Source organism: Balaenoptera musculus, chromosome 6 (assembly GCF_009873245.2).
Source record: "Balaenoptera musculus isolate JJ_BM4_2016_0621 chromosome 6, mBalMus1.pri.v3, whole genome shotgun sequence".
NCBI lineage: Eukaryota > Metazoa > Chordata > Mammalia > Artiodactyla > Balaenopteridae > Balaenoptera > Balaenoptera musculus.
In genome coordinates, this window is record NC_045790.1 from 103,495,829 (window position 1) to 103,510,619 (window position 14,791).

The 14,791-nt window shown below is 44.8% G+C and overlaps 1 protein-coding gene across 5 annotated transcripts in view; it reads right to left on the reverse strand.

Moving 5' to 3' along the window:
• Window positions 1-14,791, reverse strand: part of TTLL11 (tubulin tyrosine ligase like 11) — a 256,473-nt gene that overhangs the window by 46,363 nt on the left and 195,319 nt on the right. For all 5 annotated transcript variants that reach the window (XM_036856233.1, XM_036856232.1, XM_036856236.1 and 2 more), the window contains one exon: window positions 5,900-6,151. In XM_036856233.1, the coding sequence (XP_036712128.1) occupies window positions 5,900-6,151 (252 nt within the window). The remainder of the gene's footprint in view (window positions 1-5,899; window positions 6,152-14,791) is intronic.

A 14,791-nucleotide genomic window follows, 5' to 3' on the forward strand; every position in this document is an offset into this window, starting at 1 on the left:
CACAGTGGCAGACTTCAAAGCACATCAGCACACAGTTATTGCGCCTCAGTAACAACATGTCAGTGGATGCAGAGCTTTTCATGTCACCTGTCACCGAGATGGCTATCTCTATTGGGTCCTGCTGGGGACCCACTCCAGTCTCTCCCAAGGTATATTCTAACAACCTGCACTGTTCATTTCCAAAGCTTCATTAGGAGTGGCTACGGGTTTTCTCTAATTATCGTATCCATGTCCTCTGGACCACTTGCTCCCCACAGGACAGGAGCCCTGCCTAGCTTGCTCTGTGGGTTAATGGAGTATAAAAAGGGAAACCAAACTGACCACTGGTATAGTTATTTTTTTCCTGACAGGTAGAAATTAGAAGTGTCAAACCTTTAGTAGGAGTCATAATTTACCAAAGAGGATTCTCCATTTATCCCTTTTCCAAAAGTAACTTACTCTCCCCTAGTGATACCTGCAAACACAGTCGATGGTAACATTTGCTACTGGGGCAGGGGAAGGAGGGATCTATGCTGGCTGCCGTAGACAGTAAATGCTTTAAAAGAATTTTGATTCTGTAGGCACTTCTTGGGCACCATCTGTATGCCAGGTCCTTTCCTGCCCATTAGCTCTCTGGATCTTTATAACCACTTTATGAGGGAGGTGTTCTTAGGCCCATTTCAATGATGGGTAAGCTGAGACTCAAGAGAAGGGACACAGCTTGCCCAAGATCACACAGCTGGGATTCACATCCAGGCCTCCCCTGGAGGATAGAGTAGTGGACTTGGGAACTTTGGGGAGAAATGGGGAGGTGGCCCAGCCCAGAGCTGCAGGAAGAACCCAAGATTCAAGAGACAAAGTCTCAGGTAACCCAGAAAGGCTGGAGCCTCTAGAGAGGCCCTGTTGGGAAGCTTTGGGATATAAGGCTGGGGGGTAAGACAACCAGGGTCACTTGGAGACAGGTTTTCCTAGGTTTATCCCCGTGGTCACCAAACATTCTTAATGGACTCAAACAGGGAATGTCTCCAAGGGTTAAGATTTTGGAATGAACTTTTCATCCATCCACCCACTCAGTATAGAATTTGTTTTGTGTGCACTATGTGTAAGTGGTATTCTGGGCCCAGTGAGTGATGCTGGGATCCAGATCAGTCTTGGATATGGCTCTCGGAGGGTAGAAATGATCTCAGAATCTGGGGTAAAAACATGAGGCCTTGGTAGCTCTTAATCATTTGAACAGTTTCCCCTTATGCTCTGGGATGCAGTTCTTCAAATGACTGATGAGTGATAGGATAAATTCTTCAGCGGAAGAGAAGTCCAAGAAATATGGTAACATGAGAAGCCAGAAAGATTCCGCAGAAAGGATAGGCTAGAAACGTACATGGAAAAAATGAGCTTTGGAGTCAAAGGCACATGAGTTTGAATCTTGACTCTGCTATGTGACCTTGAGAAGGTCATTGACATTCTCTGCAATCTAAATTTCCTTATTTGTACGAGGATAAGGCGACTCGCCATGTAAAGCTATTTTAAGGACTAGCTCGGTGCCTGGCACGTATGACAGCTCCCAGCCTTCCTCCATGATGTAGAACCAGTTTAAAGAAAGGTTTTGTTTTGTTTGTTTGTTTTCAGAATCAAAAGAATATGGGCACATAGGATGGAGAGAATCACAAATCATTCAAGTTCATTAGGAGCGTAAGATTAGAAAGATTTGAAATTATCATCCCCATTTTCTCTCAACAACTAGAGACATCTCATGGGAAATTTAGAAATCAACTTTTTCCACTCCATAAAATCCTATTTATAGAATTTCTTTTGTGTTCATCCTTCTCTGTGAAAGAAAAGAAGCTTATTTTTCCTGGAGAGGTTTCTGTTAAGGTGCAAGCTAACAAATAATCAATATTTGTTTAAAAAAGAAAAAAAACAACCCACTCTCTAAATATCTGCGGGGGGGGGGAGGGAAAGACAACTTTGGTTTATAATGTTTCTATTTTTAAAGGCTATTGATATCCCAGGCATAAAAATCTCATGATATTACTGGAAAGAGATCATCACAGAACAGGGGAACTTTCAAAGTCACTGAGGAGTTAATGACAGAGGTGGGGGTAGGGCCCCTGACACTTCCATTCCAGAACATTCTAACACTCCATGCTGCCTCTCAGAGAATAACACCCCACAGTTAGCCATTATGAAGCGTATTAATATCTCCTTATGAGAAAAGGGAGTGGAAGGGGGAAAAAAAGGAAAAAGAGAAAACCGTTCTCTAATTTAGAAGGAGACCAGGATTAGAAACCACAAAGGACACGAGTGGGGATCTCCAAGCAGAATGGCCCAGCATGAAGCAAACACTCGAGGTGTGGAGAAGCTGCCTCCATTTCTAGAAATAAACCCCGGTTTTGGCAAACCGTTTAATCTTCAGACTGCGGAAATGGAAAATGCAGCATGTGCCAGTTGATGTCAAATTCTGATGTAGGATGTGTTCAGAAAACGGGTTCTTAGTGAATTACATAGAAATCCTCCCAAATTAGGAATCCGATGGAAGGAAAATAACAAAAATGCATTTCCCTCGAGAAAGCTGTCAAACTGAAGAAGCAGATAATTTCTATTTCTCAGAGAAAGAGATGTCTCCACACCTCAGCAATTATTATGAATTAAAAAAAAAAAGAGAGAGAAAAGAGGTGCTTAATTCATGGTAATACGTGCTACTGTTATATGCCTCCTGAGGAAATGACACGACAAGCTGGTTAGCTAGAGTTAAATCTAGACGAGAGGATGACAGTTCATTATTTCTCATTTCTTGGTGGAAAAGAAAAATAGAATACGGCCAGACTGGCATTAGCATAATTCACTCCTAAAACTGCTGATCTATGCAGCACATTATGAGAGATGGTCACTGAAAATAAATTCAATTGGAATGTTTATTATTTTGTTCCCTCTAGTTCTCTTCAAGGAACTTGGAGAGAAAGAGTGGGTAGGACAGACGAAAGTCAAGTTCAACTTCTGCCGTTTGCGTGGGAGCTCAGAAGGGAGGGTCTCTAGCCAGCAAATATGTCTCTGGCACAGTGCCCCAGAGAAGGGCACTTGGTTCGATTTAACATATGGCATAAATAGTATTAATTCATAATGAAGCGAAATTTAAACTGAAGTGGAAAGCAGAGAGAGAATAGTTGTTAGCAAGAGAAAACGCGTGCTGTTAAATTTAGCTGGCAAGACGGAACACATTCAGATATAAATCTGAAAGCAGAGAAGATCATCTTTTACAACAAAGCTGCTGTTGGGATGTCTTGGTACATTTTAAAAGGAGAAATCTATTAACAGTTGTGCAATGTTTTCTCCATTTCTTCCTGCATCCTTAATTACTCAGGACACTTGCTGGGTGGGTACAGAGGGAGGGGAGAGGGGCTCACTGTCTAAGCCTTTCTGCTCCGGCTGCCTCTTCCCTACCTGAAGACATTGTCACTTGTCACGGTCACCATCGCTCCCCCTAACAGTACTCGGCCACAGGTTGGGAATGACGGCTGCAGGACCTAATAGTCGCTAATGTCACAAAGATGGGTTTTTCATGCAAACATGAAAAACCCATCTTTTTCATATTTGTTCTTAATTATAGAGAACAAAGGGGTGGAAAAATCATAAAGCCTCTCACACAGAGACAGATTTGTAGCAATATTTTTGACATCATCCAGTTTCAGTCTGAGTGCATTTTAAGAATCTTCTCTGCTAGAACCATTCTCAATTCTTTTCAGGAATTTTCTTTACAAGATTGTATATGAACATACCAGTCCTCTTAATATGTACCTCAGCCTCTCACACCAGAGGTAACACACCGGTGGGCCCCATGGGCCGCCATGCTTTGATTGAACCCAGAATTATTTTCTGAATTGCCAACATTCAGTATACACATGCATTGAAATTTTACATAAAAATCAATATTTCTAGCTTCTCTTGAAAAATCAAAAGCTTTGGTAATACTAGCCCGGCAACAACCTTTCTTTTTGCCACAGCCCTGCCCTCCTCATCCTTCTAGACCCTACCCACTGGTTTGTTTATCCTTCCTGCCTGCACCCTCCCCCACCCCACCCTCAGGCAACTGAGATTGTGATTCTTGTGATATGTAATTTTTTTTCAAATCTCTCCCTCTCTCTTACATTTTAGTAGAATTGTATTAGGAGTTAAAAGGAAGCATCTGACCAACGTCTTTTGCTCTTCCTTCCTTCTTCCTTTTTCCTGCCTGGAACTTGACCATGATGGCTGGATTTTGAGCAGCCATCTTGTGACCATAAGGCAACCCTGAAGCTTGAAGCACATGCTCAGGGTGGGTAAGCACAAAGACAGAAATTGGGGAGTTGATCACATTGTGGAGTCATTAACCAGCCCGAGAAGCCCCACTGCCAAATTTCCCATTATATGAGAAAAAAATTAATTTTACTCTTTAAACCATTTATAGATGGGTGTCTATTCCTACAAGTCAAATGCAATTCTTAAATGAGTCAGAGGGTATCACGTTAGGTAGTTTTCTCAGGGAAATAACATGTGCCTGTTGACTTTCTTGAAAATTCCCTCTGCCTCATGGAAATAATAACCATAAGACTCCCATTTCACAAACAGCTCCCATAAACTAGGCAGTGGGTCAGATCCTTTATGATATATTACATCCCAACCTCATAACAATCCTGCAAGGTGGGAGAGATTATTCCTGTTTTACAGATGAGGGAACTGAGACTCACAGAAGATAAGGAATTTGCCCAAAGCCACACAACTCTTAAGTAATGTGCTTGGCTCTGAAGCCAAACCCCAAAGCTTGTGCTCTTTCCATGGGGTTTTCTTTTCCCCTGAAACTAACACAAAGCCCCTCTCAAAATCACTGTGCAAATATGACTTCAGGTTTACTGAGATGGCAAAAATTCCTGCTGATACTTCTTCATGCCATCCTATCAGGAGTATCAGAGCGCTAGAGTTAGAATTTATAAAATTCATTTAGAGAAAAGCATATGACAAATGGTTTCCAATTCAAGACTTCTAATTATTTGCTTTCATGAAAAAAACTATGAACAGGGTGACTTTGTGTTGCCAGATAGAAATATTAAAATCAATGATGAGAAAAACAATAGCAACATGGGATGCTGGCAGGTAGTTCCTCTGAGGTGTATAACATACAATCCTAGGGTATTGATAGTTTCATCTCCATTTTATAGGACCATTGAGGTTCAGAGACTGTCACTAACTTACCCAAGGACACACAGCTAGTAAGTGCTCCTGTACTGCCCCAAAGTATCCCAGAGGGTAGGGTAGAGGCAAGTTAATGAATAATCTCGGGAGATTAAGTGGCAATGGCTTATTTTATAGGCTGTGGCAAAAACACAATTTCTTTGTCTCATGTTTTATCTTTAAAATTCATGCAAATTTTGTATTATACTCTATAATATAACCACATTATTTTTATATTAGAACAAATGTATTCAATTATTTATCAACTGAATTATTTAACTTTTCTCTCCTGAAATTGACACTTTGGAAGATGTGGCTTGTTTCTCTGCTGTGGCTTCATTAAAGCTCAGCCCTCAGCCACGTACCACTGGGAGAACATCACCCCAGTTTTAGAAGCACGAGGTCTGTCTGAGTCCAAGGGGCACTTATTCATATATGAATAAGGACCTAGCTCAAGGTAGCGCAGAATTGTTTTCCAACCACAAGCATAATGTTGTGAATACTGTCACATCCATAACATTCATTAATTCATTCAACAAACAAGAGTCTACTATGTGTCAGGCCCAGTGCCAGCTGCTGGGCCAATCCAACCCCAAGTGGGGCCGTGATCTGGCATCACAGATTCTCCCAGGCGCAGCCAGAGAGACGGGACCAGCCAGACGTGGGGCTGGTCTCCACCCCGCCGGAATCCCGAGCCAGAGGAGCTGGTCTCACTGACCTGATGAAGGTACGAAAGCCTGTTGGTCCCAACTTCATTGTCCCCTTGATACCCAGGAACCGGATAAACAGGTTTGCCATTCTGTCCACCAGGCGCAGATAGTTGAACTGCTTTGCATACTTGGGGAACACCTGCTTGAGGCAGATGGAGGGCAGGTGGGCTTCGGGACTGGCGCTGCCTGCCGAGGCACTGGCCAGATGGCTGTCAGAAGGCTCTTCCTTTGAGGCTAACGGTTTCCCGAGCTGCCGAGACCTGCAGCACACAAGGAGTTAACGACAGAACCAACATTTAGAGCGGGCTTTACAGCACACAGATTGCTTTCCCTTGCAAATTCTCCTTTCCTTTAGATTTATAGCAACCTGGAGGGGGGTGTGTATTATTACTGTTCTTAATGTACAAACCAGAGAACTGACCTCAAAGAAGTGACCTGCCCAAGCTCACACGGCTAGGGTGTGGCAAAGCCAGAACTTGAACCCAGGACAGAGCCGGGACTAGAGACTTACACTTCCTCTGTTCTACCATCCTGGCTTCCCAATATGGACAATTTCCTTTTCTGTACTCATGACTGAAGAGAATACTCTATTATGAAGCAGTCTGGGTTTGATTTCAAACTCCTACTTATGGGTAGTAATTGAATAATTAAGAAATATAAAAATCTCATTGAGGGCTGGCAAGAAGCCACAGACAGTTCAATGAACAATGTGCAGAGATACATCAGTTACCCAATTCTAGGAATAGGCACAATTGCATTTTCTGGCTTAACTATTTTCTTATTTGGAACTCGTACAAAAAAAAATGATCGTACTGTTGTGATTCCTTAGTCTGGATATTTTATTCTGAAATTATCCTGATACTCGAGAAAGTTCACGGCCACTAACTCTCAGATATGCACCTCCAGCTGCAATGTTTGCACCTCCAGCTGCAATGTTCTCACCTCCAGACACACAGCTCCAGCTATCACCTGTTTACCCTCCAGGATGACCCGCAGGTACCTCACACTGACATGACCATTTCCCCTCACCCCAAATCCACACTCCCTGTCTCCTCGAATGTCACCACCAGCTGTCAGTGACCCAAGCAAGAAACATCTGAATAAACGCCAGCCCCTCCTCTCCCTCTGTCTCCACAGCATGCTTAGTGTTCCCTGGAACCCGCTCCACTCTCCCCCTGCCCTGGCCTTGTCTGCTCTCTCCTGGACTCTAACAATGGGGTCTCCCGCCTCCGGCCTTTCCCATCCACAGACCCATCCTCCACATGGCACCTGGGGTGCCCTTTTAAAGCAGACCTGGCTGGGATGTCCACTTCCTACAGTTCTTTGTGGTTCCTGAGTGCCTACGTGATAAAGTCCATACTCCTCCCTCTGGCACACAAGGCCCTTCCTGATTTCCTCTCTGCCCTCCTTATTTCTTGTCATTGCCTTAGACACACTGTACCCTTCAAGGCCTTGACCTCTGCTGCCGCCCCAGCCATGGCCGGGCCTGGACATAGAGACCCGTGCTTGCTGGACGCCCAGCCCCCTTCCACACTCAGTGCCTGTCTCTGCACCTGCAGCTCACCTTGCTTTCCTGTCTCTTGTCCTGCCCATAGTGGATGGGGGGGGGGGGGCCAGGCGTAACCCTTTCCACCTGTGTGTGGGTTCCAGAGACAGAACCCTTGTAATAGCAAACAATGAATCTGACTGCACATTGAATCTGTTACTTTTACTTTAACCTTTGTGTTCTCTTGCTTTTGCTACAAGTTAATCACTAAAGGGATGTTGCCTATAAGCCTAAATGATACATAATGGCCCGTCTCTGGGTGCCCTGCCTCCCATGTGATGACTGTTAAGGTAAAATACCTTTGTTTAGCTCACAGGAAACCTCCTGACTAGGCCCACCTGTGAATGGCTGCAGGAAGGAAGAAATTAACACATCCCCTCTGGAGTCTGACCTAACCAGGACTTTACCCCCTCCCGTTTTAGTATGAAAGAAGCCTGAATTCTAACTCCAGGAAGATGGTTCTTTGGCACACTAGTCCACCGTCTTCTCAGTCTGCTGATTTTCTGAATAAAGGCGCTATTCCTTGCCCCAACAACTTGTCTCTCTATTTATTGTCCTGTCGTGCAGCGGGCAGTACGAGCTTGGACTTGGTAACACCCTGAGCGCGGTGTGAACGGCCAATAAGTACCGCCCAGCTGGCTAAGAGATCCAGGAAAAGAAGAGCCACATCCCATGGTGCTGAGCTCAGTACCAAGGCCATTTTCTGCTCTTTTCTTTTCTTTATTAAATGGCCTCGTCCCCAGAGCTCCCACTTCCAAGCACACCATCAGTCACCAAGCTGGGCTGTCTTGGTATCTTCACACCTGCTTGCCTCAGCCTTTGAAGACTTTCCCAGCCCTGGCTGCCTGGCACATTTCTGTTCCACTTTCAGAACCAGCTCAGCTGTTGCCTTGACCATGCTGAAGACTGTCTTTCATGTCCCACTCCTGCCCCTTGGACTTCTTCACTCCTCTCATCAACTGCGCTGCATTTGCTTACATGCCAATCCCTCTCACTGTTTTGTGAGCTCATTGAAGGCAAGGACCACATCTTATTCAACTCTATTTCTATAGGACCTGGCGCGTATTAGGTTCTTCGGAAATGTTTCATTGAATTTGTTGAATTGGGAAAGTTTGCTTTTTTTTTTTTTTTTTTTTAATTTATTTATTTATTTACTTATTTTTGGCTGTGTTGGGTCTTCGTTTCTGTGTGCGGGCTTTCTCTAGCTGCGGCGAGCGGGGGCCACTCCTCATCGCGGTGCACAGGCTTCTCATTGTCGTGGCTTCTTCTGTTGTGGAGCACAGGCTCCAGACGCGCAGGCTCAGTAGCTGTGGCTCACGGGCCTAGCCGCTCCGCGGCATGTGGGATCTTCCCAGACCAGGGCACGAACCCGTGTCCTCTGCATTGGCAGGCAGACTCTCAACCACTGCGCCACCAGGGAAGCCCGGAAAGTTTGCTTTTAATAGCAAGGTAAGCTTCAGATAAAACATCAAGGTTATGATGCTTTGTACCCACCCCATAAGCTCGTTTAAATGGGAAAGAGGTTCGAGAGAGAGAAACAGCATACTTGACGGCCCTGCCAAAATGGTCTTTTCTTTTTTTTTTTTTTAAACATCTTTATTGGAGTATAACTGCTTTACAATGGTGTGTTAGTTTCTGCTTTATAACAGAGTGAATCAGTTATACATATACATATGTTCTCATATCTCTTCCCTCTTGCATCTCCCTCCCTCCCACCCTCCCTACCCCACCCCTCTAGGTGGTCACAAAGCACCAAGCTGATCTCCCTGTGCTATGCGGCTGCTTCCCACTAGCTATCTATTTTACATTTGGTAGTGTATATATGTCCATTCCACTCTCTCACCCTGTCACATCTTACCCCTCCCCCTCCCCATATCCTCAAGTCCATTCTCTAGTAGGTCTGTGTCTTTATTCCCATCTTGCCACTAGGTTCTTCATGACCTTTTCTTTATGCTGGTCCAAGGAGCCAGCCTCCAAGAAAGAGAACCCCCTTGTGTGAATAAAAGGTCCTGTAAGTTCTGTTCATGGTTCCTTCTAAGTGGGTCTCAAAGCGAGAACAGGCAGAACCAAAGAAGAGCAAAGGAAAACCACTTCTAAAGTTCAACAGTGTGGAGGGTCCCGGGGCAACAAATGCTCCCTCCTACAAAGGGGAGGGACCTTATTCCTCCGGAGAAGCACCGCATTCCCAGGGGGAGCGGGATGGAGTGGGTGCAACTTCCCTTCAGCTAAACTGGTTTTATCATCACCTCCTTGAATTTAAGACTGTAAATAAAAGTCAGGTGGTTACACTTCAGATGAAAAAAAATGTTTTCACATTAAGGTTATAGGAAGAAAGATGAGAAAAAAAGCAGCACTGTTACTGGAAATTAGCTCTTAAATTCCTGGATAAGTGGCAATCACTAACTTTAAAAGCACTCATTAAGTTTTTGTTAAAGGAAAGATTTGGAAATATACAGTTTAAATACACTCCATGACAAAGAAAAAAGCTGAGAACTCTTCAATCAACAGAACCGTCCCACTTTCACGATCTCATTTGCTCTTCACAAAACACGTGCAGTACACTGTTATTTTTATACCCCTCTTCCAGACGGAGAAACTGAGGCCCAACAATGCGAAGCAGCTCTTTGCCCTGGCTGAACTGGAATTACACATCAGTTCTCCTAACCAGGGCTGTTTCCGTCTTGCTGCCCTATTATTCCAAAGCACATCATGGTTCACATTGGGGGTTACCAAATCCAAAGGACTGTTATTTATTTTTCCTTTTTAAATAGTTTTTTTAAAATTATAATAGTAATTCATGGTCTTTGTAAGCATTTTGAGAACTGTATAAAGGAATCAGAATCATTTGTAATCCCACAATTCAGGGATAAACACTACTAATGTTTTGATTTTTTATCTGTAAGTTAGGATCACATCATAGGTAGTTTAAATCCTTTTTTCTTACACTTTACATTATATCATACGTGTCTTCCCGTGGCATTAAGTATGTTTTCATGAGCATAATCTCTCATGGACATATAATATTCCATATTATGCCTGAACCATAATTTAATTGGCCATTCCCTGTCAGTCATATATTGTCTACATGGCTCGTCTTTGACTAAATAGAGTCTGGGAGCCAGTCCCCTAAGCCACGTGCTCTCTCCCAGAAACATAACATGTTAACAGCTAGCAGCAGCCTTGGAGATCATTCTGTCCAACGATGTCATCTATTTTCTTTTATTGTGGTCTAATGTACGTAACATAAAGTTCACCGTTTTAACCATTTTAAAGCATGCAATGCACAATGTTGTGTAACCACCACCTCTATCTAGTTCCTAACCTTTTCACAATGATGTCATTTTAGAGAAGAAATGACTCCCAGGTAGATAGGACATTAGCACCAGTGGGTCATCTGACTGGCAGATCATCCAAGGGGGTGGCCGTAGCTTGGGTTACCTGATGAGGGGGACCTCACCACCTCCAGGGCACCTCTCAGGCTGGGAAGGTTTTCTGGATGGCACATCAGAGGCTGTTCTCCCTCTGGTGTCCATAGCCCACATCCCAACCCACCCTCAGAGCCTCACAGGATGGGTTTGTCTTCTCTTCTCCGTGACAGCCTCTCACATTTCTTACTGGATGACTACCATTCCCCTTCCTTCCTGAATCCCAATTAATAACCTCAGGATGAAAAGGGCCCTCAAAGCCACAGATATTTTCATGGACTCAAAACCACAAATTCAGGCAGAAGTGGTTTTACTCAACTGGAAGAAGGCAGTAAAGATATAGCTGATACATAAGAGGAAATAAAACAAGGAGAAATGGTTATTCTGCTAGAGATAATTCCAATTATCACACTGAGATCCAAGTTATCACAAATACTGTAAAATCCTGTTTTTACTTAATAGCATTTTAACGGAAAAGTCAGACTTATGAAATAGAAGTGACTGGTAAAGAAAATATAAATCAAGCTTACTTGGGGTCCTTTGGGGTATTTTTTTTTAAATTGAATTTGGTGTGTCCTTGATTCATTAAAATAGGGGAAAGAATCCTGGAATGTTTTATCTATTACTGTCTTTCAAATAAAATGGGATTTTGTTTTATTAAAACTCTTGTGAAAAACCACCTACCACTATTTTGCCTGGAAAGCCTACTGTTAAAAATCACTACTATTTATCAGGGACCCACTCTGTGTCAAGCAGCTTACTACCTATATACGATCTCACTGGTTTCTCAAAACAATTCTACAAGGTAGGTAGAAACTAGTCCCATTTTACAAATTAGGAACCTGAGGACCAGAGAACCTTAATACTTGCCCAATGTCACAAATCAATAGTGGAATCAGAATTTGTACTCAGGACTGTCTCACTACACACCCGAGGCTTAGCTCACTATGTAGCTCTTGTGCTAATTTGATTTAAATCAAACCAAAGACTTTTCTTCTGATGTACAAACTACATATGTATATATTCTTGGGAGTTAACAAAATAGGAAGGTAGATACAGCAAGTTCCAGTTTCAGAGAAGGTGCTTGAATTCTCTCAGAGAAATAATTCCCATTTTTAGTGAAGCATCCTTCAATAATTTATTCGTTCATGAACCATTTCTCAAGCACTTACCTGTCCCAGGGGCCTGGGCTACATGGGTGAGGTGGACACAGTCCCAGCTACCCAGAAGCACATGACCCAGTGGGGGAAGGCTAGACCCATCCACAAACAATGACTGAGCCAGGTGGGAGTGGCCAGGTGAGCATCCAGAGATGGAACCTGGAGCATATGGAAGTAGGTCGGCTTGCTGGGTCTTAGTCGTGTACATGAAGGGGAGCAGGTAGGAATATGACCAGGAAGCCAGCTTGGGTCTGGGTCTTATAGGATCTTGAGTGTCAGACAAGGGAGCTTGGATGTGGCAGTGTAGGAGATGACAAGGTTGTGGTAGATTTGGGGGAAAGGAGTGGCAAGATCAGAAGTTCAGAGAAGATGAATGAATCTGCCAGCAGTTGTGTATCCTGAATCGAGGGGGGAGTGGACGATGTTAGGAAGCTACTGGAACACTCAAGCTCAGGGATTCTGAAAGCGTGGTCCCTGGTCCCACAACATCAGCATCACCTGAGTCCTTGGGCCCCACCCCAGACCTATGGCCTCAGAAGCTCTGCCTTAGCAAGCGCTGCGGGGGATTCTGACGCGGGCTGAAGTCTAAGAATCACTGGTCTAGGTGAAAGAAGATGGATTTGGCAACTGCTTGATCACGGGGGATAGAAAGGGAGAGAAGGCCCTGGATCACGTTCCCAGGCAATCCTGTGGCTTGACGGGAGAGCCTGGTGGGCAGCGGGACGGCACTGGCAAATGGAGGGAGGTAGGCAGGCTCCTTTCCCCGTCGTTTGGCCAAGACATGTCCCCCCCCAGCCCCTTGGGGGTTTCAAAGGCACATTGGCATTCCAGAAGAAACGGCCAACAATGCACCAAAGAAGCCCCTTAAATTAGCCCAGTAGCTAAGTTAAAGAGTTGGAGGATGAAGTCACTAAAAATAAACATAACTACCATGTAGCCCGGCTCTGTCATTTGATAAATCTCTTCCATCACAGGGGCCCCATTTGCTTGATGGCAATGCTATACTGTTTGAAGAGAAGGCGATAGACGGGTGAGGCATGTGTTTCCAAAGTGATGAGGAAAGGGATTTAATGAGGGATCTGGCTGATGCTCTAGTCCCTGTAAGACCTAGATCCATGCTGGGTCTATTCCCACCGGCTCCCCTTCGTGCAGTGTTCCTATGAATGCTCACCTAGCCGCTTCCGCCTCCCTCAATCACTTTCCTCCATAGCACAGTGTCACATCAACAACAAAACACAATGGTGATGATATTGATTATGTGCCAGGAACTGCCAACTTAAAACATTTAGTCTTGATAAAATCCTACGAAGCAGGCATTATTATTATGCCCATTTTACAGATGCAGAAACCAAGGCACAAAGATACAAACTAATAGGTTGTAGACCCAGGATAGAGAGCCAGGCAGGCAGGTGCCAGTGTCCTTGTTTCTAACCATTGCACTATGGCCTCTTCCATACATGAGAAGTTATCAGGCATTAAATATCTGAGAGTTAGGTCGGTTACCCATAACATCTCATTTGACCCTGGCAATGATCCTTATGAATTAGGTATAATAAGTGGCTCCACTTTGCTGCTGAGAAATGAGCTTCAGAGAGGTTAGGCTACTTTCCAAAGGTCACTCAGCTATTAAATGGCTGAGTGAGGATTTGAACCAGGATCTGCTTGAGTTCAAAGCCCAGGCCCTTTCCACTCCATCATGTTACAACTCAGTGTAGTTACGAAACTTCTCTGAACTCATCTTTTCCTCCCTTTCAATGGGAGAGAAGTCTCTTCCGTACGAGGGAGAGCGGTTGGGAGGGCACTTAGTCTAAGCCCAGCACAAAACTGTTGCATTCTTTAGGATCAAAAACACAGCCTATGTGTAGAGCATCCAGATGTTTCTGCTGGCTCGGGGGGGAGTTGTAACCGACCTCAGTGTGACAATCATCGCATATCTGGATGGGGCTGTTCCATTTCGACTGCCCAACAAGTCAGTCTCTGTTTTACAGTTTCAGGCCCACACAAATCACTGATGCACTGTGTGTCGCATGTGTGGGAATTAACGGAGGCCCCCAGTGGCAACAGCAGCAGACTGGGTCTCTGCCCCCGCCTGGGATGAATTCCCGGAGCCACCAGGCTGGGGATGCTGCACGAGCATCTACCCGTCGGGCCAGGCAACGAATTAACAAAAGAACAAACATACAGCCCTAGTCTAATGCCCCCTTTCCCACAGACCCAGAACTCCGGCTATTTCCGAGCTGGAAGTGCCTTTAGGGGTCATCTGGCCCAGCCCTCTCATTTTCCAGATGAACGAATTGACAGCTCACTTTACAAAGACCTCCCAAAGGGATTCTTTTCCAACAGGGCTCTCTCTGCTCTGCCCCTCTGCCCAGAGTGAGTCTCTTCGCCCTGGTCCCTCTTGCTTTCTTCGTCTCTGGGCACGGGCAGTAAGAGACAGTGAAACGTACTGTCACTCAGGCCGGGGAGGGTGGGAGGAGATGCCACTAGACAGCTGCTCCCCACAGGCGCTGGCCTGGGGAATCTGGGCGTGGGCTCTGGGGGTAGTCCGAGTCACTGCTGGAACCCCAGCTCTGTATTCTTGAGCTGGGTGACCTCAGGCAAGTCATATAACCTCAAAGCTTCAGTATCCTCATATAAAATGGGAATAATAATGGTACCTAAACTATAGGACTGACGTAATTACAGAGAAAATGGATGCGTGGCGCTTAGCACGGTGCCCCAATTCCTGTGAGCCACTTTGGTTATAATCACCAGCATCTTTATCTCCCG